This window comes from Brachypodium distachyon, chromosome 4 (assembly GCF_000005505.3).
Source record: "Brachypodium distachyon strain Bd21 chromosome 4, Brachypodium_distachyon_v3.0, whole genome shotgun sequence".
NCBI classification, from domain to species: domain Eukaryota; kingdom Viridiplantae; phylum Streptophyta; class Magnoliopsida; order Poales; family Poaceae; genus Brachypodium; species Brachypodium distachyon.
The window spans coordinates 23,750,574-23,776,208 of record NC_016134.3 but is presented as its reverse complement, the minus strand read 5'-3'; the positions used below and the strand labels follow the sequence as shown (position 1 = coordinate 23,776,208).

The 25,635-nt window shown below is 45.1% G+C and overlaps 1 protein-coding gene across 1 annotated transcript; it reads left to right on the top strand.

Annotated features, from left to right (window-relative positions):
* Positions 1-23,370: 23,370 nt before the first annotated feature.
* LOC100841473 (acyl transferase 1) lies at positions 23,371-25,448 on the top strand. Its single transcript, XM_003577587.4, has 2 exons — positions 23,371-23,942; positions 24,244-25,448. Exons 1-2 carry the CDS (start codon positions 23,493-23,495, stop codon positions 25,162-25,164), a joined length of 1,371 nt encoding a protein of 456 aa, XP_003577635.1. The 5' UTR covers positions 23,371-23,492; the 3' UTR covers positions 25,165-25,448.
* Positions 25,449-25,635: the final 187 nt, after the last annotated feature.

Genomic DNA, 25,635 nt, shown 5'->3' with positions numbered 1-25,635 from the left:
AACTAGTTTAGAATTGTGGTTGTTGCAGGTTTTCTACTAATTTGGTGAAACTTTATTAAGTTTGACTTAAAACAAAGATGGAACATTTTATATTTACAAGACTATATTTCACATAACCACGGCCTTTCAGTTAGTCTTCTCGACAAGATGTCACTTTTGCTAATTTGTCTGTAGAAGCACACGTTTTGTGTCTAATTGTCTCGTATCACCCAAAATAACGATTCAAATGATTTTGAGACTATTTCTTACATGTGTTTTTCCTTGAACCCCTTGAATTTTTTCTTTTCTCTTATCATCGCCTCGACTTCTTCTAAGACGCCGGCAGAGAGCACACAAGCGGCCAGAGGCGAAGTCGGCCGGCAGCGAGCCGCTGAGACGCGATTGGTTTCGGCAAGTTTGATCAATGGATTGATTATTGATCGATTAATCTAGTGTTGAATTTGTTTATGGTCGCAGGCGAGGAAGGCGCTGGTGAAGCTGCAGGCGCTGGTGCGGGGTACTTGGTGCGGAAGATGGCGACGGCCACTTTACAGAGCATGCAGGCGCTCGTCCGCGCGCAAGCCTCCATCCGCGCCGCTGACCTCCGCCTCCATCTCCACCCGCTCACCATCCGCCTGCCGCGCTACTTGCTGGTACGTACGCAACCAATCACACAGCCTTGCTTAATCAGTCGCTTGTGACTAAAGCAAAAATAAATCTGAAACTTTTAGTACCTCCTCCGTCTTATATTATTTGTCTCAAATTTGTCAAAATAGAATGTATTTGTGTCTAAAAAACGTCTAAATATATGTAATATTTCGATAAATAATATGGGTCGGAGGGAGTTCAAGATGGCAATGGATATTAAAAAAGTGGATATCCAATCCATTGATGCGCTCCATGGATATCCACCAATGAATACCCGTCAACTCGTGGAACGGGCACAGATAACACATTTGATTTATAGATATCCATGGATACACGGTATTTAATAAAATACATAAATTACTGACATCTGGGTCCATTATTTAGCTATATAACTCATATAAACAGTCAATGAGAGTGAAGTTTGAAAAATATTGGACAGATGTTCATGGTCTTATGGCTATTGAAATCGTTCTAGATCCCTGATATAAACTTCATATTTGGAGGCTTTATATTGATCTATATATGGATATGGGCATATGCTTGTTATTAAGCCATTGTATGTTGATTCATAGATATCCATAGATAACTGGTGGATATGGATATTGTTTTGGATGCACGGATACTTTCGTGGATGGATAAAGGATTGGAAGATGGATATGGATATTGTTTTGGATCCACGGATACTTTCATGGATGGATAATGGATTTGGATATGATTTGGTCCGCCCGTCCAGACCCACCCCATTGCCATCCTGAAAGGGAGTAGTTATGTCCTTGTCGTCCGAGGTTGGAACTTGGGAGTAACAAGGAACCAATATGTGATGTGCGGTTAATTTCTTGTGTTGTGTTGTGCAGCAAAAGGACACACGGAGCTAGCACGACGGCGTGGTGCCCTCCTACAAAAGCCGCCGCCTATCCGCGAGCATGGAGTCGTCCTCCTAGGGGTACGACCGTAGCCCCAAGACCTTGGAGATGGACACTGCCCGCCCCAAGTTGCGCTCTTCCTTGCTCCCGGTGCCCGAACCCGGCGCCAACGACGAGTACTGCGGACAGTGGCTTGCTCCCGGCCGCTGGTGTGCTCTCTGCCGACATCGTAGAAAAAGACGAGGGGTGAAAAAGAAAAAGAAAAATGCAAGGGGCACAATGAAAAAGACTTGGTGCCTGAAAGGCGGGACTCAAGGCTAAGTAATACTGTCAAAATCGCTTGAATCTTTATTGCGGGTGATGTGAGAGAATTGGACACGAAACCTGTTGTTCTGCGAACAAATTAGCAAAAACGGTGTCTGGTTGAGAAGACTGTCTCAAAACCTATGGTTTGGTGAAATTTACTTGTTTTAGTTTGTCACCGCAATACGAGTGTACAATGCTTGCGCATTCTAACCATGGGTTAAAATCCCAGTATTATGGGACCAATTTTGCTCATAGTTAAAATCCCAATTTTCTGAACCCTGTAATCTCAAATTTTGGCCAAATAATGGGAAAATTTTATAGGTGACGTATTGTCTACACTACTATCTACACTTCTACACTACTATATAATGGAGCTAACTTTGAACTTTTGAATCTCTACAGTACTAGCTTCCAAACCCTCTAAAACATGTTCCAAGCCGTTGATTTTGGGTTTATTGCTGGGATTCGTGCCACTGTTGCCCGCGCGGGATTCGCGCCTCTCTTTCCCGCACGCACGAGATGGTGCTCTGGGTGCTTCGCGATTATTCCGGCGTCCAAGTCACGCCCGCCCGGCATGCCTTCTTTATTTTATTTTTCTGCTGATAGGCGCAGATCCCACAAGATTTCTATCCGAAATTTGCAATTCGCACCACGATCCTACTTCCGTATTCTTGTGCATCAGGCATCTCCACCGCCGTGTTGAGTATTGGACGCCGGTTGCTCCCAATTAACACGCACGTCAACTTCGATCTGTAGCCGGAGAGTCGTCTGTCCCCAGCGGGCAGCGGCCCTGCCCTACCTCGATTCCCTGACGGCTATTGCTGCAAAGTTCATCTGGTCTGGTGCGTCCTTTCCGCTCTGCACCTAGGCACCTAGACGCCTTGGAGCTTGGCTTCCCTGTACGGCTCCGTTTGGCTGATCCAAAGTGCCAGAGCCAGTGAGTCTCTTGCTATCTCGATGATTTCTATTCTGTTCTGTTTTTGCGGGAGAAGAGTTTAAGATCGATTGTTGGCTGGACGGGCTATCTTTTTTGTTGCACACCACATGTTTGTGTTTTTGTCAATTCAATGTATCTTTACGGCCTGCTCAAAATCTGAAAGAACATGTAGCACACCAGATGTTTGTGTTTTTGTCAATTCAATATATCTTTACGGCCTGCTCAAAATCTGAAAGACAATATAGTCTCTGATTCTTTTCATCTTTTAATGGTTAAGTTTAACGATACCTGTATAACATTGGTTATGAGTCCTTAGATGCTCTTTTCGGACTAAAAAATTGGGGCTTGGGAAGTGGAACATACCACAATATGCATCAATAATCCAGTCATTATAATAGCATGAGCAAGCAGTACATTGAAATTTAGGAGCACGGTAACTATGCTTGCAAGTTGAATTGTCTTCTGCTTACTTATTTATACCCACTCTTGCCATTTTTTAAACACCCGAATCATTTTAAATGAGGGTTTTTATTTCCGTCTCCTCATTTCCTTAGTTGTAGTCAGTTTTGCCCAGGCCTTAGAACACTGCTCGCTTCTACACTTCGTTCTTTGGCAAATGCTCGCAAATGTCCTCACAGCGGACCTGTTAACGTTCAAGGCCTTTGACCGTTACCTCCTGACGGGTGGGGCCAGGTTAAATCCTGCCAAGTGGGGCCAACCTAGATACTAACATGTGAGGCTGAAGCAACAGGAAAATGATCCCTTTGACTGTAGAAGAAATGATTAATTTGCAAGTGGGTCCACCGTCGGAAGGAAAAATCAGGCGGCTTCTGGCCACTGCCTCGCCGACGCTTTGCCGTCGCTGGAGTTGCTCTCCTGCGCGACACAGGCCAGGTAGGGGGTGGGGTGTCTAGCAGGCGCAAGGCCGCTTCACCTTGAGGTGGCGCTGGAGCTTCTGATTGCTGAAATCTTGCTGGCCGTGGGCTCGTGCGGTCTGCGGTGGCGGAGGGCTCCGCTAGGAGGTGGGGCGATGCAGAGCACGGGAGAGGCAGGAAAGAGGGGCAAAAGAATGAGTAGGTCATCACGAATCTGACGGAGGCATTGGAAGGGGTGGAGGAGCACTGCGTGAGAACCTCGACGCCGGCGGGTGGCAGGCAGAGAGGAGCAGCGACGCGGAGATGACTCGGACCACGTGAGGCTCGATGAGAATCACCAGAAGGTTCAGAGTGATCAGGTCGAGCTGAGGGATGCGGCGGTCGAGTCCGGAGGTCGCCGGAGAAGGAGATCCGCTCGGCGGCAGCAACCGGTAGGAGCTGAGAAAGAAGATGGTGACGCAACGATTGGAGGCACCTCGGGTCGATTACTTCTGCAGGAAGGATTCTCGAGCCGATGTGGTTCTCTTGGGCAAGGTGACGAGGCTCGTGGAGGACGCTGGCCGTAACGGCGCAAAGCAGCGGCGCGCAAGCGTGCTCTGGACGGCGCGAACGCCGTTCGCGTTCCGGCCAGAATACAGCACGAGAGGATGCGCGGCTTGCGGATACATCTTCTGCATGTCTATGAGGTCATGGCGGCAAGGTTTAGCGGCCAAGTTGAGAAGCGACGGTGTCGCGATGGACAACAGAAAGAGCGGCCGGGAAGATGAGCTGCTTTTGTTCGTCGGGGGGAAGAAAGAGCGACTTTTTGCCCTTCGAGCCCACTGGAATGGACAATTTTGTAGGAAACTTGGAAATTGAACTTCCTCCAAATTGATCTCTGATAGCATAGACGCAATCCGAATGGAAAGTTATGCAAGATAACGAAATTTCAAATTGTTTTGAGAAAGTTGATTTTTGTTGATCAGACCCACTATTTGGCCAGTTTAATGTAAATTCTGGAATTGAATCACAAATTTTTCTCCAAATGAACTCAAACTTTGCACACTAGTCACATATGCCTATTAATGTCATTATCTCAAAGCTTGTTCAAATCTAAATTGTTTACCTATTTTTTGAATTTCAAATTCAAACAAATTTGGGGAACTGTTACCTCAATCAGCACTTAGATTCACAATTCTCTTCCAAGAAGATTTTCATAGCATTTAGTGTTCATCCTTGATGTTCTCTCCAAATTTCAGATTTTCTAGAGTTCAGGAACAATATTTCGTGCATTTTTTGAATTTCCAGCCTTTTCGACTCATAATTCAAAATTCAATGAAACTTCGCAATCGATGTGGAACCAATATAATAAAGTCGTAGTTTTGCCTTGGCATTCCAAAAAACTTAGAATGCACTGGGTCCAAACGCATTTGAATTCTTTTTGCACCTAAACTATTGGTTTTGCCTATTCTGCCAATTGGAAAAAAAAATTCAGACCAATATCAATTTGTGACCGGCCTTACTTTACCAACGTTGTTTCATTCAAAATACTATAACCTTATGCCATTACCATACCCATATATATAAGAGAAAAAGGGATAACATATATATAACAAATTCCGTTACCTTCTTCCGCCCACGTGGGCGAGCGAGCGGCGGCGGAGGCCGACGCGAGAGAGCCTGCGACGGAACCGGCGAGCTACCTCCCATCGCGGGCGAGCGGACCTTCTTCTCCGGCATAGGCGAGCGAGCGGCGGCGGAGGCAATCGGTAGTTCTACGATATATTTTGAACCGCTTGTCGGAATTATGTAATTATATGGCGTTGGAAAGCTATGAACCAGGCGCAACTTTTTTGTTTATAACGTTTTTGCTAATTCTTAATGGTTTAAGAGCAGTTTACAAATTACCGTCCACCAGATTACGACCAAACAAAAAACAGCGGACGATATTTCTATGATATATTTTGAAGCACTTGTCGGAATGATGCAAATGATACGGCGTTGGAAAGCTATGAACTAGTCGCAACGTTTTCGTGTATAAAGTTTTTGCTAATTTCTTACGGTTTAAGAGCAGATTTTGAATTACCATCCACTGTTCGAAACCGTCAGGAAGTTCACAGGGTATAAACTAGGGAGATATAAGCGGCGGAGGTTTAGAAACTGCCAGGAAGTTCACAGTCTATAAAATGGAAGTTCACTCGTGTATCGATGGAAGTTCAGAACGTTCATGCCCGTAGACCTCCTTGTTGTCTAACGTGGGCAAAAAATACAGTCGGCAGAGCTTCAGAGACCGTCAGGAAGTTCACAGTTTATGAAACGGAAGTTCACTCGTGTGGTCGATTGAAAGTTCATGCTGAGAAGTTCACTAGATATTTTCATGGGAGTTCACTTGTTTAGAGTGAGAAGTTCAGATACCTTTTCATGGGAGTTTCGTTTGTTTAGACTGAGAAGTTCACTAGCTAGTTTCATGAGAGTTGGCAAATTTTATTTGGGAAGTTCACTAGCGGACACGCTGCAAAAACAGGGGTGTGGTAGCCTTGTTAATCTGGATTCGCAAAACTTCCTCGCCAAAAATCTTGTACCAGGAAAGTTCACGGTCTATAAAATAAGAAGTTCACACTTGTATTTAGGGAAGTTCAGTACATTCACGTCCAGACACCTCCTCCTCCGGCACGGGCAAAATATTACAGTCGACGGAGGTTCAAAGACCGTCAGGAAGTTCACGGTCTATAAAACGGAAGTTCACCCGTGTATCGATGGAAGTTCAGAATATTCACGCCGTGTTGACGCGTATGATGTACTGATTTTTTTTCGCGTTTCTCAAACTTTTTCGGATTTGCGCAAACGATATACTGTTGGAAAGCTACTGAAAATCCGCAGATTTTTCATATGTAATGTTTCTCCGAATTCCCCACGGTTTAGAGATAATTTCAAAAATACCGAAATCAGATCAATCTAAAAAGGACAGGCGGTATTTTTATGTTGTTTTTGAACCGCTTGTCGGAATGATTCAGGTAATACGGCATTGGAAAGCTATGAACTAGGCGCACCTTTTTCGTATATAACGTTTTTGCTAATTCTGTACGGTTTAAGAGCAGATTTCAAATTACAGTCCGCACAGACCACCCGTACTGCGTGCGCGTGCAGAGTATAGCGCAGCGAGGGGGAGTTTACATCCGCAGCGAGGAAAGTTCAGTCGTGCAGGCAAGAAATTCAGATCGTTCCTGTTTAGTTAAACAGGAACCGATTCGTGTTTAGCTTGTAGGTGTGTATATATATATAGTAGTTACCCCTGCTTTTTAACGGGTGGCAGGTATACTAAAAGTTAATTAATTAATTGTCAGAAAATAATATTTTTTTTGTTCTGCCCGATCCGTAGCATGGTCTGTTCCGATTTTGGTGGCCGGCCGGCCTCTTATCCGTATGGATCCAAACATATTCTCCCGTCCCCTCCCTCTCTCTTTCCCGTAGATCAGAAGAAACTATGCCGGCAAGAGAATTGGTTGTCTTGGACGCTCATGACCTGGAGATCGATCCATATGTACGCAGCTACTTGTGTTGTTGATCCATTTTTTCTAACGTGCATTGATCAATCTCTGAACTTTTACCTGGAAACACCATACTACTCTGTTCGCTGCCAACATCGATGCTTCTTTGATGCATGCATGCTTGTCTTGCGCGGCCGCCGTGGACGACGGCCGCCGCCATCGGCCGCCGACGACATCGACAACACTTTCCGGCGTGCGCCGTCTGCCACCGCGTATGCATGGATCCCATGCTCGATCAGGATACGTCTGGTACGCTGTTCGTAGAGCCGACATGTACTGCACCTGGATCCTAATTAATGCATCGTAATTGTTTGTTCAACTTTTTCTTTATGCAGAAGATGATCGAGCAGGCTTGTGGCGTGATGGATATTCTTTTCTATGTACGCAGCTGCTATTGGGATGATTCGGAAGATGATGGATCTTTTGTAGTATATTAGAAGGTAGTATGTAGAATAATAGAAGGTAGTATGGAGAATATATACTGCAGTTTTGATCTATATATCATGTAGAAATCTAAACTATTACTTGTTTTGGATAAAGTATATATGCTAGAGTTATAACGTCAAGCTAGCTACGTGCATCAACTCAACAGGCTAATATGCACGTTGCATGCAAACAAATGAGCAGTTGGCATGCATGAACAAACTCATATATACTATCATTTAATTAGTTCTACTTTCCTTCTATATTCTACCTTCTAATATACTACATACTACCTTCTAATATTCTCCTTCTAATATACTACATACTACATTCTAATCTAGTATTATACTACATACTATTCTATAAATATACTACATACTACCTTCTATATACTATACTCCATGGAGAAGGAAGTTTGTGCTATACTACTCCCTCCGTCCCATATTAAGTGAATCAAATTTGCTTAAATATGTATATATCTATGTCTAAAAAACGTCTAAATACATGTAATATTTCATCATTTAATATGGGCAGGAGGAAGTAGTATATATATAACCCTTTGGGCCTCAAGTCAATACAAGAAAATCATTTGTCCCTCTCTATGAAATTAACGTGGTATGAGAGCGTCAGGTTCTCTCCTAGCGCCCGCCTCCCTCGTCACCGCTGCGCAGCCCCCGGGAGAGCAATCTAATCTACTGACATACTGTCAAGATAGTTCAATTCCCGTGAGAAGCATACTAATCATGAATGGAACACCTGCACATCATGTCATATACTTGTCCATTTATTTGATCAATGTATATATCTGTTGCATATATACTACTAGAACCACACCATGCATGCAGGGTATAATACCTTAAACAAGCATATTCTACCACCATTACGTAAAAGGTACTACTTTACATCTGCAGCAGAATTACTACCTGCTTGATTAATCAACTTTTCACCTCCCGTCCATCCATGCGCGACAGCAGAATGTTCTGCCATTCCCACCCGCCCACCCTTCTCATTCTGGTCTCGTATATATAGGCAAACCAAACAAAATCCGTGGATTAGCTGCACTTTGTTCCATATCCGGCTAAGGAGGAGGTTGTTGTAATAGCATGTAATTATCTAGAAAATTTAATCAATTAGTTTCTGCCTATTGGATTCTTTCACAAGACCACAACCCACTAACCCGATCAGCTTAGTGACGTGAAGAATCAAGGAACGGTTGATGCCTGGGGGTAATTACTCCCGGTTGTAAAAAAAGGCCTCCTATATGTAATTTCCGTATTATAAGTGGTAAAATAGAATATATTCTACCATATGGTAGAATATTCAACATGGGAGTAACTACACCGGGAGTACTTTGTATTATATATATATATATATATATATATATATATATATATATATATATAGCAACATATACATATGCAGTTAGAGATAAATAACGGATAACATTATGCAGCGTCGTCGCCGTCGTTGGGGTCGAAGATGGCGTCGCGCTCCACCCGGATTTCCCGGACGTTCTTCCTCCCCCGCTCCTCGAGAAGTTTACTCCTCTTCGAGTTTAGCGTCGCGAGCTCAAACTCGTACCGCTTCCTCGCCTCCGCCGCCTCCCGGCCGCACTCGTTGGCGAAATCTTCCGCCACGGAAGCCACCTTCGCGGCAGCCATGTGCCGCCGGTCGGCTTCCCACACACGCTGCTGGAGGGTGTGCAGGAGCTCGGCGTGGCCGATTGATCTCACACTCGGCCTCCTCATTGTCGTCATTGTTGTCGTCGTCGTCATTGTCGTTGAGGAGGAGTCGGCCGCAGGACGAGCACGGGACGTCCATATCGATGCGGGCACGCTTTGGCGGCGGCAAGCGGCTGCGACGAGCGGCGGCGTCCATGCTCAATGCATGGGACAATGCCGCCGGCGCATGTCGGCGGGTGCCAGACAGCGGAGTGGTGGCCAGCTCACGCCCATGGCCACCGCCGGCCGAGCTCTCGGTACTGTCTACTAGCTCCTTGTCCTTGGACATGGTGGAGAGAAGCGGTAGAGCTCGAGAGAGAGCGAGAGGAAGAATGCAGATGAGATCAGAGGAGACGAGAGAATCGGTTTACTGGGCACGCACATAAGTAGTAGTGGGGAGAGGAAGCCGACGGGACCGAGAGAATAGTGGGGAGAGGAAACCGACGGGACGATCTCACAGTTATTGAGAGTGAGTGGGAAACGTGCTGGGATCGCTCTCACCGGGCCGCGTCGCCGCGCACGCCTGCTATTGACGCCAGTTCACTCCAACTTCCCACGTACGCCGGTTTCCCATGCATTTCAAACTGCGCCGGCGACCGCATTCAAAGCCCACCGATCGCCGGAACACCTCTCCCCTTCCCCTATCACCATCGCTATTTAACACGGTGCCATGGCTCTGCTTCTACACAGCTCTCCATTCTTCTAATTCTTCTTCTACACAGCTCTCCACTCCACTTCTTCAACCCGCCGCCCAACGCCCACACTGACGACAAGCAATGGAGTTCGAAGGCCTCACCTTCAACCCGTCACCCCTCACTGACGAGGCGTTGTTCCCACCTGGCGTGCGTGTGGAGCGGACGCTCCAGGTGTGGGCGATGTCGCGCAGTCGGAGCTCGATGGCGCTGGCCAGGAACTTCCTCAACACCGGCTTCAGTCACCTGGAGGCCGGTGGCCCTCCAATGTACCGCTTGGAGAGGCTCCGCAAGCACGGCGTCAAAACCGCCCTCCTGGTGCACCTCACCAACAGCCATGACGTTGATTACCTCCTTGGCCACGTGTACTGGTGTGGATGCGAGTTCATCGCATTCACGCTGTACAACGTGTACACCAACACTACGACCACGTTCCCCCACGCTGGCGAGATGCATGGCCTCCCGTACATGGAGGAGGCGGAGGCGCCTGTGGAGGTGGCTGTCGAGGGGCCTGCGCTGCCTGTGGAGGAATCTGAAGACGAAGCTGAGGAGTGAGCGATCGATCGGCGTTTTTTTTTTCAAAATTAATGCCGTGAATGTAAGCCCTTGTTGGAATATATGAACTAGGTTCTTTCTTCCATGGCTATGTTGTGCTGTGTCCGCGGCGTGAGCGCGCGACAGCAGCACATCCTAGCGTCCGTCACGCCGACCGAGAGCATCCTAGCGGCGCATCCTTGCGTCCACGTCCCTGTCCTGGTCCTTGTCCTTGTGCTCGCGTCGATCCCCACGCCGCAGTGGCCGTCCTCGCGGTGGCCAGAGTCAAGCTCGCCGAAGCCTGGCCTGGCGCACAATCAGCAGCGCGCATTGGTCCCACCCGTCAGGCTTATACCCGGTCCCACCCGTCAGCAGCTAACGGCTTGACCGAGTTGACCGTGAGGAGGTGCTCCGTAATGGGAAAAGCGAGCATTTGCGCAAAGGAGGAGGGTAGAAGCGAGCAGTGTTCTAAGGCCTAGGCAAAACTGAGTAGAACTAAGGAACCGAGGGCACAGAAGTAAAAAACCCTTTAAATGAAGGTTGGGGAAATATTAGACCATCGAGAATTCCTGATCTATCTTCCGGACACCCAATAGATTGTCACAAATAAGTCATCATTATGGGTTTAAGAAGAGTCAAGTGCATGAAAAGAGACATTGTTATTTAGCTGCAGGAAAATTAATTATTCCTGTTTAGAAACATATGGGTATAGAGAAAGCCATTCTTCATTGATGGGTTCCTTATGCATACATTTTCTATTTTTTATGTATACATACACGAAATTAATATTTGATGTTTCTCTACAGAATTTGAACACTTATTTCAGCACGTTGCATCAAGGACATTTCCTGCAGAACATATGTATGAACATGGAAAGCCAAGATCCTTTCAGAGATACTACAAATGTTGTGAAGGTTGATTCCACATCTTCGTGTCATCGTCAAAAGGGAAACAAGGTACATATATATTTAGAACAATCATCAATTATTGTTTTCAGTTAACATTTTTTCACTATACATAAACAATGATAAATTTTGGTTGTTTGTGTGCTGTGCATATAGTACTTATTGCTGGAGAGGCGAAATTTTATCCAATTGAAGACAAGAATGCCATAAAAATGACTCCTTCTCAACGAGCATTATCGTGATCGGGAAAGATATCTGCAAATGACTCCAGCCTAAAGAGAAACCTATTTGCAAAGAAACCGTAACTATAAAAGATTAATGCGAGATGATACTGCAAGTCGTGATCGTTCTGACATATCTACACCTGATCAATTGAAGATATGCCATCCAAAAAGTGGAACTCGGTTCAAGATCAGTCCGTCTGGCATATATGTATCACTAATTTCATCAGAAGATCAAGCTGCAAACAATAACTTTACAAATCTAGGGACGCTTAAGCGGCACCATGGCACTAATGTATACTCAGAACAAACATCTGAACATGGAGAAATATTCTTACAAGAGAGCCGTGACTATAAAAAAAGAAGAAAGTCAGATGAGGCAAGTTGCAGTACCACAATTACACAAGACACAACTGGATATAGGAACAACTTGCATGAGGACACTATTTATGTGCCAACGGATTCTTTTCCTGCCATGCAAGGTATTTTTCGATATTAAATAACAATGATTTAATTAATTGTCTCCTTACGCATTGTCTCAACAGTTTATATATGACTATGTAAACAGATGATTCATTAGCAGATAATATGCAAAGTGAAGACAAGATCGAGTATGATAACCTGGATGGCGAATTTCTTACTTACAGTGGACAGAGTAAGCGTTTACTGATTTTTTTTTATTAATCAATCATACAACGTTTCATTATGTATTGATCTTCTAACGTACTGAAAAATCTACAGGTTCTGAATTTGAATCATACCAAGAACAGAACTCTAATATAGATGGCATACGCGAGGATCCATATGACCATATATATCATAATTTGCCCAGTAATTGTCATTTCCTGGAGCAAGTACCTAATTGCAGATATTGCAGTGCAAAAAGGTTCCAACACGAGACACCAACATTTTGTTGCATGAGCGGAAAAATAAAGATTGTGACACCATCAATTCCTGGTGAATTGCAACAATTGTACACGAGTCAAGAACCAAACGCAAAATACTTTCGAGACAACATACGGTACTTTAACTCTCACTTCTCTTTTGCCTCTCTTGGTGTGGTCCTGGACAAACGGTTTTGCAATAATAGGTGTGGAGTATACACATTTCGTGCACAAGGCCAAATTTGTCACAATTGATCAATTGGTCCCAAAAGAAGAAGGCCCCAAGCATCTACAGTTATACTTCTATGACACGGATGCAGATTTTCAGCAAAGGTTTGGTCATTCACCTAACCTTGACAAAGATCTCATCTGAAAGTTATCGAATATTCTCTCATGCAATCCTTATGTCAAAATATTTAGAACCCTTGGTTCTGTTCCAAACCTTGATGAATATAAGATTGAGCTTAACACAGGTAGCAGCAATATGGGTTGAGGGATGATCCTCAAAGCCATTTTGACAGGAATATCATGGTTTATGGTGTATCAGATCGACCGCAATACATAAAAGCACACCATGGCTGCTATGATCCATTGTCATATCCACTTTTTTTCCCAAATGGTGAAATCAGATGGAACTTAAATTTACCAAAAGCTGGTGCACATGCTAGAACCAATGTAGATGACCAAGCAGGCGCTGTCAACGAAGAAGGCAAGTATTTGTCATATATAACTTACTATATTTTTTTGGGATAACATTAAAATGTTTTTTTCTGTCTAACAATAAATTGTTTCATATGTAGGTACCTCTGGTGTTTATGTTTCACCGAGAGAATATTACTGCTACAAGTTACAAATTCGAGATGGAGAGTTTAATGTGTTATTATTCGGAGGGAGTTTAACTCAACAATACGTTGTTGACATGTACATAAAGATTGAATCAATAAGATTGGCATTCATTCTACAACCATCAACTCAGGTTCTCATACGGGCGGATCTGTATCAAGGATTGCTTGATAGCATTGTTGCTGGAGAGACACGTGCAAGCATGATAGGAAAACGTATTGTGCTCCCTCCAACATTTATTGGAGGACCAAGAGACATGAGACGAAGGTATCTTGATGCAATGGCCTTGGTTCAAAGGTATGGAAAGCCAGACTTGTTCATTACCATGACTTGCAACCCACACTGGGAAGAAATAACAAGAGAGCTCGGGCCAGGTCAGACACCACAGGATCGGCCAGATTTGGTAGCAAGGGTCTTCAAAGCAAAATTAGAGGACCTTAAGGATCTTCTGTTTAAAAGGAAATTATTTGGTGAAGTTGCTGCACATGTTCATGTAATAGAGTTCCAGAAGAGGGGTCTACCACATGCACATTTCTTGATAATTCTTAAGTCAAATTATAAAATAACTAATCCCGATCAATATGATATGATAATATCAGCTGAGATTCATGACAAAGACAAATACCCAGTGCTTCATTCCTTAGTTATTAAGCATATGATGCATGGACCATGTGGGGTTTTGAACCAAAATAATGCTTGCATGGAAAAAGGAAGTTGCAGGTTTCATTATCCTCGATAATTTTCAGAGACTACACTCCAAGGAGAGGATTCATATCCAATCTATAGGCGCATGGATGATGGTCATCGAGTACGTGTAAGAGGTGAGGTTTTGAGTAACAGGCGGGTTGTCCCATACAATCCCTACCTACTTATGCAATACAATTGCCATATCAATATAGAAGTTTGCTCTAGCATAAAGGCAGTTAAATATCTTTTTAAATATATCTACAAAGGTCATGATCGTGCCTCATTTGTCATTGAAGTTGCAGGGGATGATGTTGTTATAGATGACGTTCGTGATTACAGAGATGCAAGGTTTATATCACCTCCAGAGGCAATATGAAGGATTTATTCTTTTAACCTAAGTGAGATGTATCCACCGGTTCTACAATTACGGGTTCATTTGCCAAATATGCACCTTGTCCGTTATAAAGATTCTGAAGATTTACAGGAAGTTTTACGCAAAGACTTATCTTCAAAAACAATGCTTACAGAATATTTCAGAACGAACTCTATCGATAGTTATGCAAGGAATTTCTTATATAAGGAATTTCCAGAACATTTTGTACGGGATAAAAGTCATAAAACATGGAGATGCCGTCAACGAAAAATTCAGATTAGCAGACTTGTGGCTGCACAACCCAGCTGAAGGAGAGCGCTATTACTTGAGAATACTACTAAATCATGTCAAAGGGGCTACATCGTTTGAAGATCTACGCACTGTTAATGGCTTTTAGAGAAGCTGCAGAGAACGTGTCTTATAGAAGCTGATGGTAGTATTTCAGACTGTCTCAACGAGGCTGCAACATTTCAAATGCCTTCTGCACTTAGAAGGCTTTTTGCCATGATTTTGGTCTTTTGTGAGGTAACAAATGTCCGTAGATTATGGGAGAAACACTTTGAGGCCATGGCTGATGATTATCAATAGAAGGGTGTAAGCAATGAAGAAATTGAGCAAATGGTTCTTAGAGATATTGAAAGTTTACTCTATTCAATGGGGAAAGACATCAAGACCTTCGATCTTCTAGATATTTTGGGTACTGATGATATGGAAAGCTTAGAGCTGAGAGAACTGGCTGAAGATATGTCTATTAAACTCTAAACAATGAGCAACGCTTTGCTTTTGATGAAATAATGGACCATGTATTACAAAAGAAGAGTAAAGTATTTTTCATCGACGGTCCAGGTGGTACTGGAAAGACATATCTTTATAGAGCTTTATTAGCTAAAGTGTGCTACATAAAGCTAATAGCCATCACAATAGCCACATCCGGCATCGCAGCTTCCATAATGGCTGGTGGTAGGACCGCCCATTCCAGATTTAAGATACCAATAAACATTCAAGAGGACACCATGTGTAACTTCAGTAAGCAGAGTGGAACTGCACAATTACTTAACAGAGCATCTTTAATCATTTGGGATGAAGTTGCTATGACAAAATGACAAGCTGGTGAGGCATTGGACAGAACCCTCCAAGATATTACTGGTCATAAATTACCGTTTGGAGGAAAAGTGATAGTGTTTGGAGGGGACTTTAGACAGGTTCTTCTTGTTGTGAGGCGTGGCACTAGAGCACAGATTGTAGATTCTTCTATTCAGAAATCTTATCTATGGAAAGGTATAAAACAAATAAAACTCCACCAAAATATGAGGGCACAATTTGATCCATGGTTCTCTGATTTTCTTCTCACAATTGGCAATGGTATAGAAAATACAATTGGAGAAGGCTATGTACATCTACCAGAAGAGATAGTTGTAGATTACACAAATTCAGAGGCCTCCATTAGTAAGTTGATCAATGACATCTTTCCTTCACTTGACCAGAATGGAAGATCACCATCTTATATTAGTGAGCGTGCCATTCTTTCCACCAAAAATGAATATGTGGACGAGTTAAATGGCATGCTTATAGACAGGTTTCCTGGAAAAGAAAACGTTTATTACAGCTTTGATTCAGCAGTGGATGATACACAGAACCAGTACCCACCCGAATTCCTTAATTCGTTGACACCTAATAGTCTGCCTCCACATGCTCTTAGATTGAAAATCAATTGTCCTGTGATCTTAATTCAAAATTTGGATCCTTCTAATGGGTTGTGCAATGGAACAAGGCTTATCGTAAGGGCATTTCAAGATAATGCTATTGATGCAGAAATAATTGGCAGGTAGCATGCTGGAAAGCGTGCGTTCCTTCCTAGAATTCCTCTATACCTTTCAGAAGATGATGTGCTTCCTTTCAGGTTCAAAAGAAAACAGTTTCCAATTCGTCTTAACTTTTCCATGACAATCAATAAAGCTCAAGGTCAAACTATTCCAAATGTTGGCATCTATCTTCTGCGAAGCTCTTGTCTGAACAGCATGATGCTGCCTTCAGCCTCAAAAGTTCGAGCGTTACTTCGAGCACGTTGTTTTCTTCGCCAGCTCCATCATACAAGGGTATGTTTGCATCCTCCAACAAATTTTTGAACTTAGTACACTCTGCCTCATCTTCGGGGTCCCCCAGCTGGTCCTGTAGGTACGGGTCATCTAGCATTTCGGCAATCCTGCCACGTGGAGATCCTTCACCTTCCATATTAGTCTCCTCATCGACCCTTATTTCTTCCTCAGAATCATTCGCCAGACCATACTGCAGGACATGATCATCTTCGCTACCGCTACCGACATCAACTGCATCCTCCCCGTGACAAGTCCAGCGTGAGTAACCTTCCACAAAACCCGATGCCAGCACGTGCATCTGAACATCTTCAGGCTTCATCATGCATGTGTTTCCACATTTGCGACATGGACAACACATCATCACAAGACCTTTTCTTTCCATATCACCTTTGGCGACTCCAAAAAAGACCGTCCATTCGGTTATCCATCGAGCATTGATTCTTTCCGTGGCGTACATCCAAGAACGGTCATTCGATCTACAACACAATACACAAGAAAAAACACAAAGCAAAATAGTGAGCCTAATAATTAACAAGGGATTAAGGGGTTAATTAACTGAGGTTAAGGGGCTAACTAAAAATTTGAAATTGGGACATTCGAAGAGAAATTGGAGGCCGGAGAGAAAGATCAGGAGGGAGAGAGAGCTCGCAAGGGAGAAGGAAGCTCGGGGCTCCAAAAATGGAGCTCACCGGCGGACGGCGGACGGATCTAGATATGGGGCTGGCCGGGGGAGATAGGAAGAAGGGAGAGGAGGAAGGAGCTCATACCTGCAGCTGGGCTCGGTCGCCGTCGTCGATTTCGGCATGGCTTCGCCGGCGCAGGACGCGGAAGTGGCCGTAGCTGGTCAGTGACGATGCGCAGCACAACCAGCCGTGGCTATGTCCATCGTATTTAAACCGCGAGAGTCATCAGTGTCGGTCGGGACAAATGAGACTGTTACTGATATGCTCTGGGCATTAGTGGTGGGCCCTTTCGGGCGACCGTTAGTGATGTACCACTCATCACTAACGGTCGACCATTCAACGACCGCCACTGATGACTCTCGCGGGGAATGATGGTACATCAGTGGCGGTCACCTCGCGCGACCGTCACTGATGTATGGCTGGGCGGGGACGGGCAGACCCTCGTCTGTTCATCAGTGACGGTCAGGACCGCGACCGACAATGATGTTGTTCATCACTAACGGTCGCGCCCGACCCGTTACTGATGAGCCGTGAGATATAGACCGATTTGTAGTAGTGTTTTGATTGGACTTTAAAATTTTGACTTATGGCAAAGCTAAAACACTTTATATTTACAAAAGAAAGTAATAGCAAATTTATAGTATCTATAAAGTTGATCCTCGTGAGAGTCATTTAATGTTTGCAAGCTCAATATGCAAAGTGTCCACATCATCAAGTTGATTTCCACTAAGCTCAAATGCAAAGTGCCATCTCATCAAGTTGATTTCCACTAAGATTTATTTAATAATGTTTGCAAGCTCAACATATGCAAAGTGTTCACATCATTAAGTTGATTACCACTAAGATTTATTTGATGTTTGCAAGCCTTATCTCAAGGCACACTCATCATAACATTTTACCTCAAACGTCACCCAATTCACCAAATTATATCTCTCTACTCTCATCATTCTGCATGGAAAGCTCATAAGAAATCTTCGGATGTAATTCAAAAGATGAGGGATAGTAAACACTACTACAAAACAGTTCATATGTGATGAGACATCAGTGACGGGCCTTTCGTGCCCGTCACTGATGACCAACATCAGTGACGGTCGCGTTCACACCCGTCACTGATAACCCCTCATCAGTGACGGGCGCGGTACGCCCGTCACTCATGGTTCAATATGAAAAATAACAAAATTCAGAAAAGCACACATCAGTGGCGGGCTCAATATCAAGGCCCGCCACTGATGAGCCCTGGAGACCTTTGAAGATTGGGAAAATTATGTGCCAAACTAGCACACGATCCGGGTACTTGCACCCTATTGGTGGAGCAGCGCACGCACGGATCGACTGGCCCACCTGTCTTTCTTCTCCCTCTCCTCCACCCGATCCTCTCCCAATCTCCTCTCGCCCCCTCGGTCTCATCTACCCCACGAGCCCTCTCTCCCTCTCCTTCTCCATCGAAGCCCCCTTGAGCCCCTCCCCACTGCTCCTCTCCTCTGATGGCACCCCTCTCCCTTCTTTCCTCCTCCCTTCCCTCGCAAGATGCAGCAGCGCCTTCCTCCCTCCCCACCGCCGCCCCTCTCCGTCTTCTCCACCCCGCAGGACGCCGTGGATCCGGTCGCCACCTACCCGTGGCCACCGTCCCCGACCTCTACGTCACCGGATCTAGTCAACCCCAGCCCCGCCTCCGCCCGCCTCCTCCTCCCGAGGTCCCCCGCGGCCACCTCTTCTCCTGTGGCCATGGATCCCGGACGGATCTGGCCTTCGTCGGCCCCACTGCTGCGGATCCGGGCCCTACCGCAGGTTCTCTCTCTCTCTCTCTCTCTCTCTCTCTCTCTCGGTTTCCCTCCTTCTCTTATTCCTGCAGATGGCCCATGGAGATGAGGAGGGTGGCACCTCCTCTGCCGGTGCCAGCCGAAGACGCTGAACTTGATGCCGCTGCTGCCATGGAGGAGCTCTTCGGCATCGTCTCCCACCCTCTAAATTTCTATGTAATGGTTTTCGTTTTGGTTTGGTTTCTTGATGGGATTGATTATGCCACTGTTTAAATTTGCTGCTGCAATGGATGGACCAATTTGTGTGTAATTTCTGTAATGATTTTGGTTTCTCTGAAGAATTTAAATCTGTAATTTCTGTAATGCGGGCTGCGGCAGGTTGATTGTGGATGGAATTCGGGATTTGTTGATCGTGATGGATTTGTGTGTTGTGGATATATTGCACTGTGGATGTATTTGTGTATTGTTTTGTATTGCCGCTGGTTCAGGTGCGGGCCGGCTGGGAGGCCGTGCTTTTTTTTTATTTTGGCAAAACCACATCAGTGTCGGGTGTAATATGTGACCGCCACTGATGATGGCATCATCTGTAACGGTTGGAGCGACCGTTACTGATGATGACCCTCATCAGTAACAGGAAGTTAGTGACGGTCGTCCTGCCCGTTACTGATGATGTTTTTAGACCGTTACTGATGAGCCTTTTTGTAGTAGTGAGATCACCGTCCGTGTATCTAACTTTTTAAACCATGTCTTCTTGTGCTCACATCTCAAACCAAATGCCAGGTGATCATTCTATTTGTCAACATTGATTAGATGAAAACTTGGATGTCGCATTTGCAAATTATTCTTATGAAACTCAGAGCAACAACAACAGCAACAGTTAGTTCAACCTAAATATTTTGTTTTTTAGTGATACGGGAAATTAGTCTCCAAGATAAACAAATTTGTATACCAAAGAGACCATTTACGTTATCTCTTTAGTCAATGATATCATGAGTTTCAATACTTCTATATTGTTTATTTTGATTTATTACAATCCATTTTTCTTTCACATAGGACAAATGCATTGCTTTTGAGGCCCGGAACAACGTGGGGTATCCACTAGTGACCTTAGACGATGATGCACTCCCATGCCGGACTGCCGGTACTGGACAAAATACCATTAGGTTGGCCGTAGTGAAGTCCCAGCTGAGAATCCTATGCGCGCATGCCATGCATTTGGTTCATCCTCACCAAAATACCATTTGGTAGCCATGTGTAACGTGGCCGTAAATTTGTTCCGTCTCATAAGGCGCATGCATGCAGATAATCCTGGCCATCGGGCCAAGTTTTCTCTAGCTGGCCCGAGGCACGGAGAAAAAGCACGGCCCACAGAACGGCACGGCACGGGCCAGGCACGAAGTGCATCTCGTGTCAGGCTTTTTCCTGAGATGCGGCCCGTGGGCTGACACGACACGGCAAAATTCAGGATGAGCACGGCACGGCACGACCGGCACCAAATCGCCCGATACGGCTCGGCACGAAAAAAGGGGACGAGCGGCCCGAAGGCACGATTTCAGTAACGAGCAGCGCTAGCGGCACGGAAAGCACGATCCAGATTTTCGGCATCCTAGGCCAGTAGCGGTCCGCGCAACCAAAAAAGGGCCAACGGACGAAACACCAGTACACCACAGAGGCACGAACACGTTCTTCCGGCTCTAGATTCGCCAGCGCGCACAGAAACGGGCCAGCAGAGTCCTGAACGGACCAAAACAACCTGACGGGCCGATTCCAACCTGACCGTGCCCTCCTCGGGCCTTCGGGCTTCTGTGCCGCCGGGCCAAGCACGAAATGACCACGTGTCGAGCCTTTTTTCCTCATATGAGGCCTGTGGGCCAAACCGGCACGGCACGGCACGGATCCATCACGTGCTGACCCGTGCCGGGCCGTCACCTCCTCGTACCCAGGCTGTGCCGGGTCAGTCCGATGGCCAGGAGACCATACCAAGGGTACATGCAGACGTCCTCCATGCTTTGTTATTATTACATCTGTTAATAAATATATAAAAAAATCATACATTTATTCCAAGACAAAATAAAGTTTGACCAAATGTATTGAAAAAATAGTAAAGTTCTATAAAATATACATCACGGTAGATTTAATAGAAGTAATTTATAGTTGTAGATATTGGCAGATTATTTAAAAAGTAGTCAAAGTTTAAAATTTTCACTTAGAAAAAAGTTAGAATATTTTATTTAGGAAAGAAGAAAGTACCTCTGAATTTTCCGGCCTGTGCTTCCGTGAGCATGGCAGAGGAGCCAGCGAAGCCATGCCTGTAGATTGTAGTACACAATTGACTCGGAAGCCGCCGCCGTGCTTGAAGACGACAGTAACGACTGTTTCAATTTGGTAGGAGAGTATGTGTCAATTGTTCAGTAGAAACTGAAGCGTAGGACAAACCATTTCTTTGGGAGCTTGTAGTGTCTTGTCCTCGGATTTTTCACCTTGAATTAACGACCAGAAAGAGTCAGAACATGGTAGCCGAGACCGCCAATTATCTTTGTGCTGGATAGCTGCTTCAGTAGTTGGCCTCCTAGGTAGTCACTGAATATAACAGAGTATAGTAAGCTCGCTCACAGGTGGGTGGTCCATGCTACTTCCGGTTGGCCGATTCTGACGTTCTGCCATTTTCATTTTTTTGAACCACTCTGACGTCCTGCCGATAGAGGTGCCACGTTGCCCTTAGGAAGGTACATTTAATTCTTCTTAGCTAACTAGTTTTTTAAAAAATTGTTTCATTTTAAAATTTTAGCTTATCTGGTTGAACTATGAAGTGTCAAAGGATCACACTTTTGCAGCCCTGTCTGCCGATCAATTGATCCTTCAAGAGACCAAGAGCAGACTCTGAACTGGGCCGTCCGCGTGCAGCACTGCAGCCCGCGCTAGGCCGTGGCCCCATGCCACTCTGCAAACCCTAAAGTCTGGCGCGGCAAGGGTGACAACTGCTTTTCACGTCTAGCCCGCACCTCGTCTTTAGTTGATCCTTTATATCGTTTCGGTACGTAAGATATGTGTGTTGGCAGAAAAACTGTGCCGAATAAATTTCTTTAAATAGTATAGCCATAAATTTTTCACTAGTCACCCTAAATCTGTCTCCCCCGCACCGTGAAGTCCAATTCCATCGTCGCCGTTGATAAATCACCGCCCCTCGGAGGTCTTTTCACCTTGCCACACGGTGGGGGGGGGGGGGGGGGGGGGACGCAACTGACATGGAGGAGGCCTGGAAGCACGGTGCCCTTGCCCGGAGCCGGTAGGCCGACCTCAGCATTGGGCTGGAGCAGGCCACACCTACAGTCGCCTAATGGAGATGCAGATTGCTGCCAACGAGGAGAGCTTCCGGTCCACCGCCTGCCGCCGCCCATGTGTCGCCTCAGACTCTGATGAACGACTCCTACAACGAGAAGGCACGCTTCATCAGGAAAACCTCGGCGAGTCGAGGGCCACTTTCCTAACCGTCGACGAGCGTCCCGAAAGATCGATGAATAGCGACTTCGAGTGAGCCGGCAAGCTCGCCGGCGACGCCACATCCGAGTCTGAAGGCTCCGCAAAGGAGCTCGGACCTTCTTTTAGGGTTGTGCTAGGTTAATGTTTAGGTTGTAGGTGAAATGTATGTTGTGGAACGATGTTGGATGATGATGAACTAGTTGAAGATGAGCTGCCTACAAATTTTTAAATTCTAGCTGCAACTAGTTATTTTGAAATTTCTTCTAAAGAGACTGACGTGTAGGCCACACCAGTCAGATCTACGGTTAACATGCTTGATTGTTAAATTATGGGTTTCTCAAATTGATTAGTAGAATAGTTGTGATTAAGTGATAAGATTTTAAAATAATGTTTTTTATAACAAATGTCCAAAAATAAGATATAGTTATGTGTTATTTACTCTGTAGTTTGAGTCAATTTTTATGACCTGCCTACAAATTTTTAACCGCATTTTTCAAAATGCCTCAAATTTGAATTTTTGGCTTTCCTTGAGTCGCCTTAAAACGTGCCTCAAAAGTTCTTTCCTACTCGTTCCAACACTTTCTTACTGCATTGAAAAACATTTTGAGGCATTTTTAGGATTTTGTTGAGGCAATTTACACTGCATACGTTTTTTACGGGGAAATTTACATCGGCTTTGAATATGCCCCGTGACTTCTCCTCGGACTTCCCACCTTGATCGAAAGACCAAGAAAGAGTCAGAACATGGTAGCCCACCGTTAATATTCTTTGTTTCGGCCGGATAGATAGCTTGCTTCAGTATCTGGACTCCTAGACCTAGTCCTAAGGTAGTCGCACATAGTTTAACAGATTTTCCCTCCTTGGCGTCTCGAAGACCAGCAGGTGCTGCCTATAAAACGGACACACACACATCATTTCATCTCATCCCAAACCACACTGCACCAACGACAACGAGAGCAATCTACTACACCTTCAGTCCTTCACCACACGGCACCAAAGAGCCTGCACTACTTACACCTTCAGTCCTTCACGACACTTCAGATTCAACTCCGACAATGGTGACCTTCACGGCACGCCGGAGCGAGCCCCAGCTAGTGTGCCCGGCAATGCCGACACCCCACGACACGAAGAACCTCTCGGACCTTGACGACCAGTGGACGCTGCGCTTCTACGAGTCCATCGTCGGCTTCTTCCGCGCTCCTCCTCGCCCTGCAGGAAAGGCCAACAACAACAACATGGCCAAAGGCATCAAAGCGGCCATTGCTGGGGCGCTGGTGCACTACTACCCGATAGCCGGCCGCCTGCGAAAGCTCCCCGGCGGCGGAAACAAGCTGGCAGTGGACTGCACGGGGGAAGGCGTGGTGTTTGTGGAGGCGGCTGCCGATGTTCGGCTGGTGGACCTCGGCGAGCCGCTGCTGCCGCCGTATCCTTGCGTCGAAGAGTTCATGGCGGATGTCGTCGGCGACACTACAGATGTTATCGATAAGCCTCTGCTGTTCATGCAGGTAATGCATGCTTTTCAACTAACTGCATTTCATTGTTTTCATTTCATTATGTGCCAATATCATCTCAATTTCACAACGCTATGTTAGCATAGAAATTGAATATTGGATAAGTGATCTTGTCGGTTGTGTATGACTGTGTCTCTCAAGAATATCTCCGCCACAGATGTCTTCTAGTATATGAACATGCTCAATTTATGCCAAAATGAGATCCTATGACAACTGTGATAAAGGAGGATGAATAAAGCAAATTTTATATGACTTAGCTTGTAACCATTATAACTTAATCTTTATGTGTTCCCAGGTGACACAACTCAAATGTGGGGGATTTGCTATCGGGATTCACATATGCCATTGCATTGCCGATGGCTTTGGCCTTCTCCAGTTTATCAAATGCATAGCCGACTTCGCGTCCGGTAAACTTGTCCCAACCACTTTGCCTGTGTGGAAAAGAGATCTCTTCACAGCACGTGTCCCACCATCCCTCTCACATATCTATCCAGCATATAAGCCGTTCCTTCTTGGCTTAGATCATGCTGGAGAAGACGTCATGTTGTCAACTCCACCAGAAAACACGATTGTGCAATATTTCTTCTTTGGTCCAAAAGATATAGAAATACTACGAAAGCATGTCCCAAGCCACCTTGCCCAGTATACCACAACATTTGAGTTGATAACCGCCGTCATGTGGCGGTGCCGCACAATTGCACTAGGCTACGAGTCTAGCCATAAAGTGAGGGTTATGTTTACTCTAAATGCACGTGGGAGAAGAAGTATAACTGGTGACACCTTGGTCCCACGGGGTTTCTATGGAAATGCACATATCTCTCCCATGGTAGAAGCCACCGTCGATGAGTTGACGAAAAAGCCACTCGCACATATACTTGAGCTCATGCGCAAAGCTAAGTTGGAAACAACGGAGGATTGCATGAAATCAATGGTGGATTTGACGGCATTATGGCAGCAGCAACCTCCTTTCTGCATGGATAGGACATACGAGATTAGTGATACAAAATGGGTTGCAGGAAATGCATTGAAGCTTGGGATGGCCGAGTTGGTCGCTGGTGGCACACCCCTTGTTGGTGATTTCACTTCAAAGCTAATAAGTTATCATACAAGCTGCAAGAATGAAAATGGTGAGGACTCAACTACGGTATCTCTCCTACTGCCTAAACCAGCAATGAAGAGATTTGCGAATGAGATGGCAATTTGGCTGAAGGATTGAAAAGGCAAGATCAACCTATATTGACTGGGCTTCTGTTACATGCAGCTGATGTTTACTTCATTGTTATCTACAGTTTGTACAAACATATTCAATAAGTTCATCTCATCGCAAGGAAGTGTGTCCTGCGATGTCGTGAAAGAATACGTGGAATTAGATAGCATACCAATGGACGATGGTGGTTTACAAACCACTATGCTACCTTTATGTATCACAAAAATGTACTTGTATTGAAATATATGTGTCTTCCTTGCCTTCTTATTAAATATAATAATCAAGTTTGCGAAGCTAGCTCTCCCGCCAGGTGGACATTTATTTATATGAGTTTTCGTGAACATCTGTGTTGCAATTGAAAATAATAAGTATGACTGCTTTAATTTGATAAAGAGAGGTTCAGAAATCATGATAGCAAAAGTGCTGAACATTTTATTCTTTTAAGTTTATCGGAATGCATAGATTTCTTTTCCATGTATT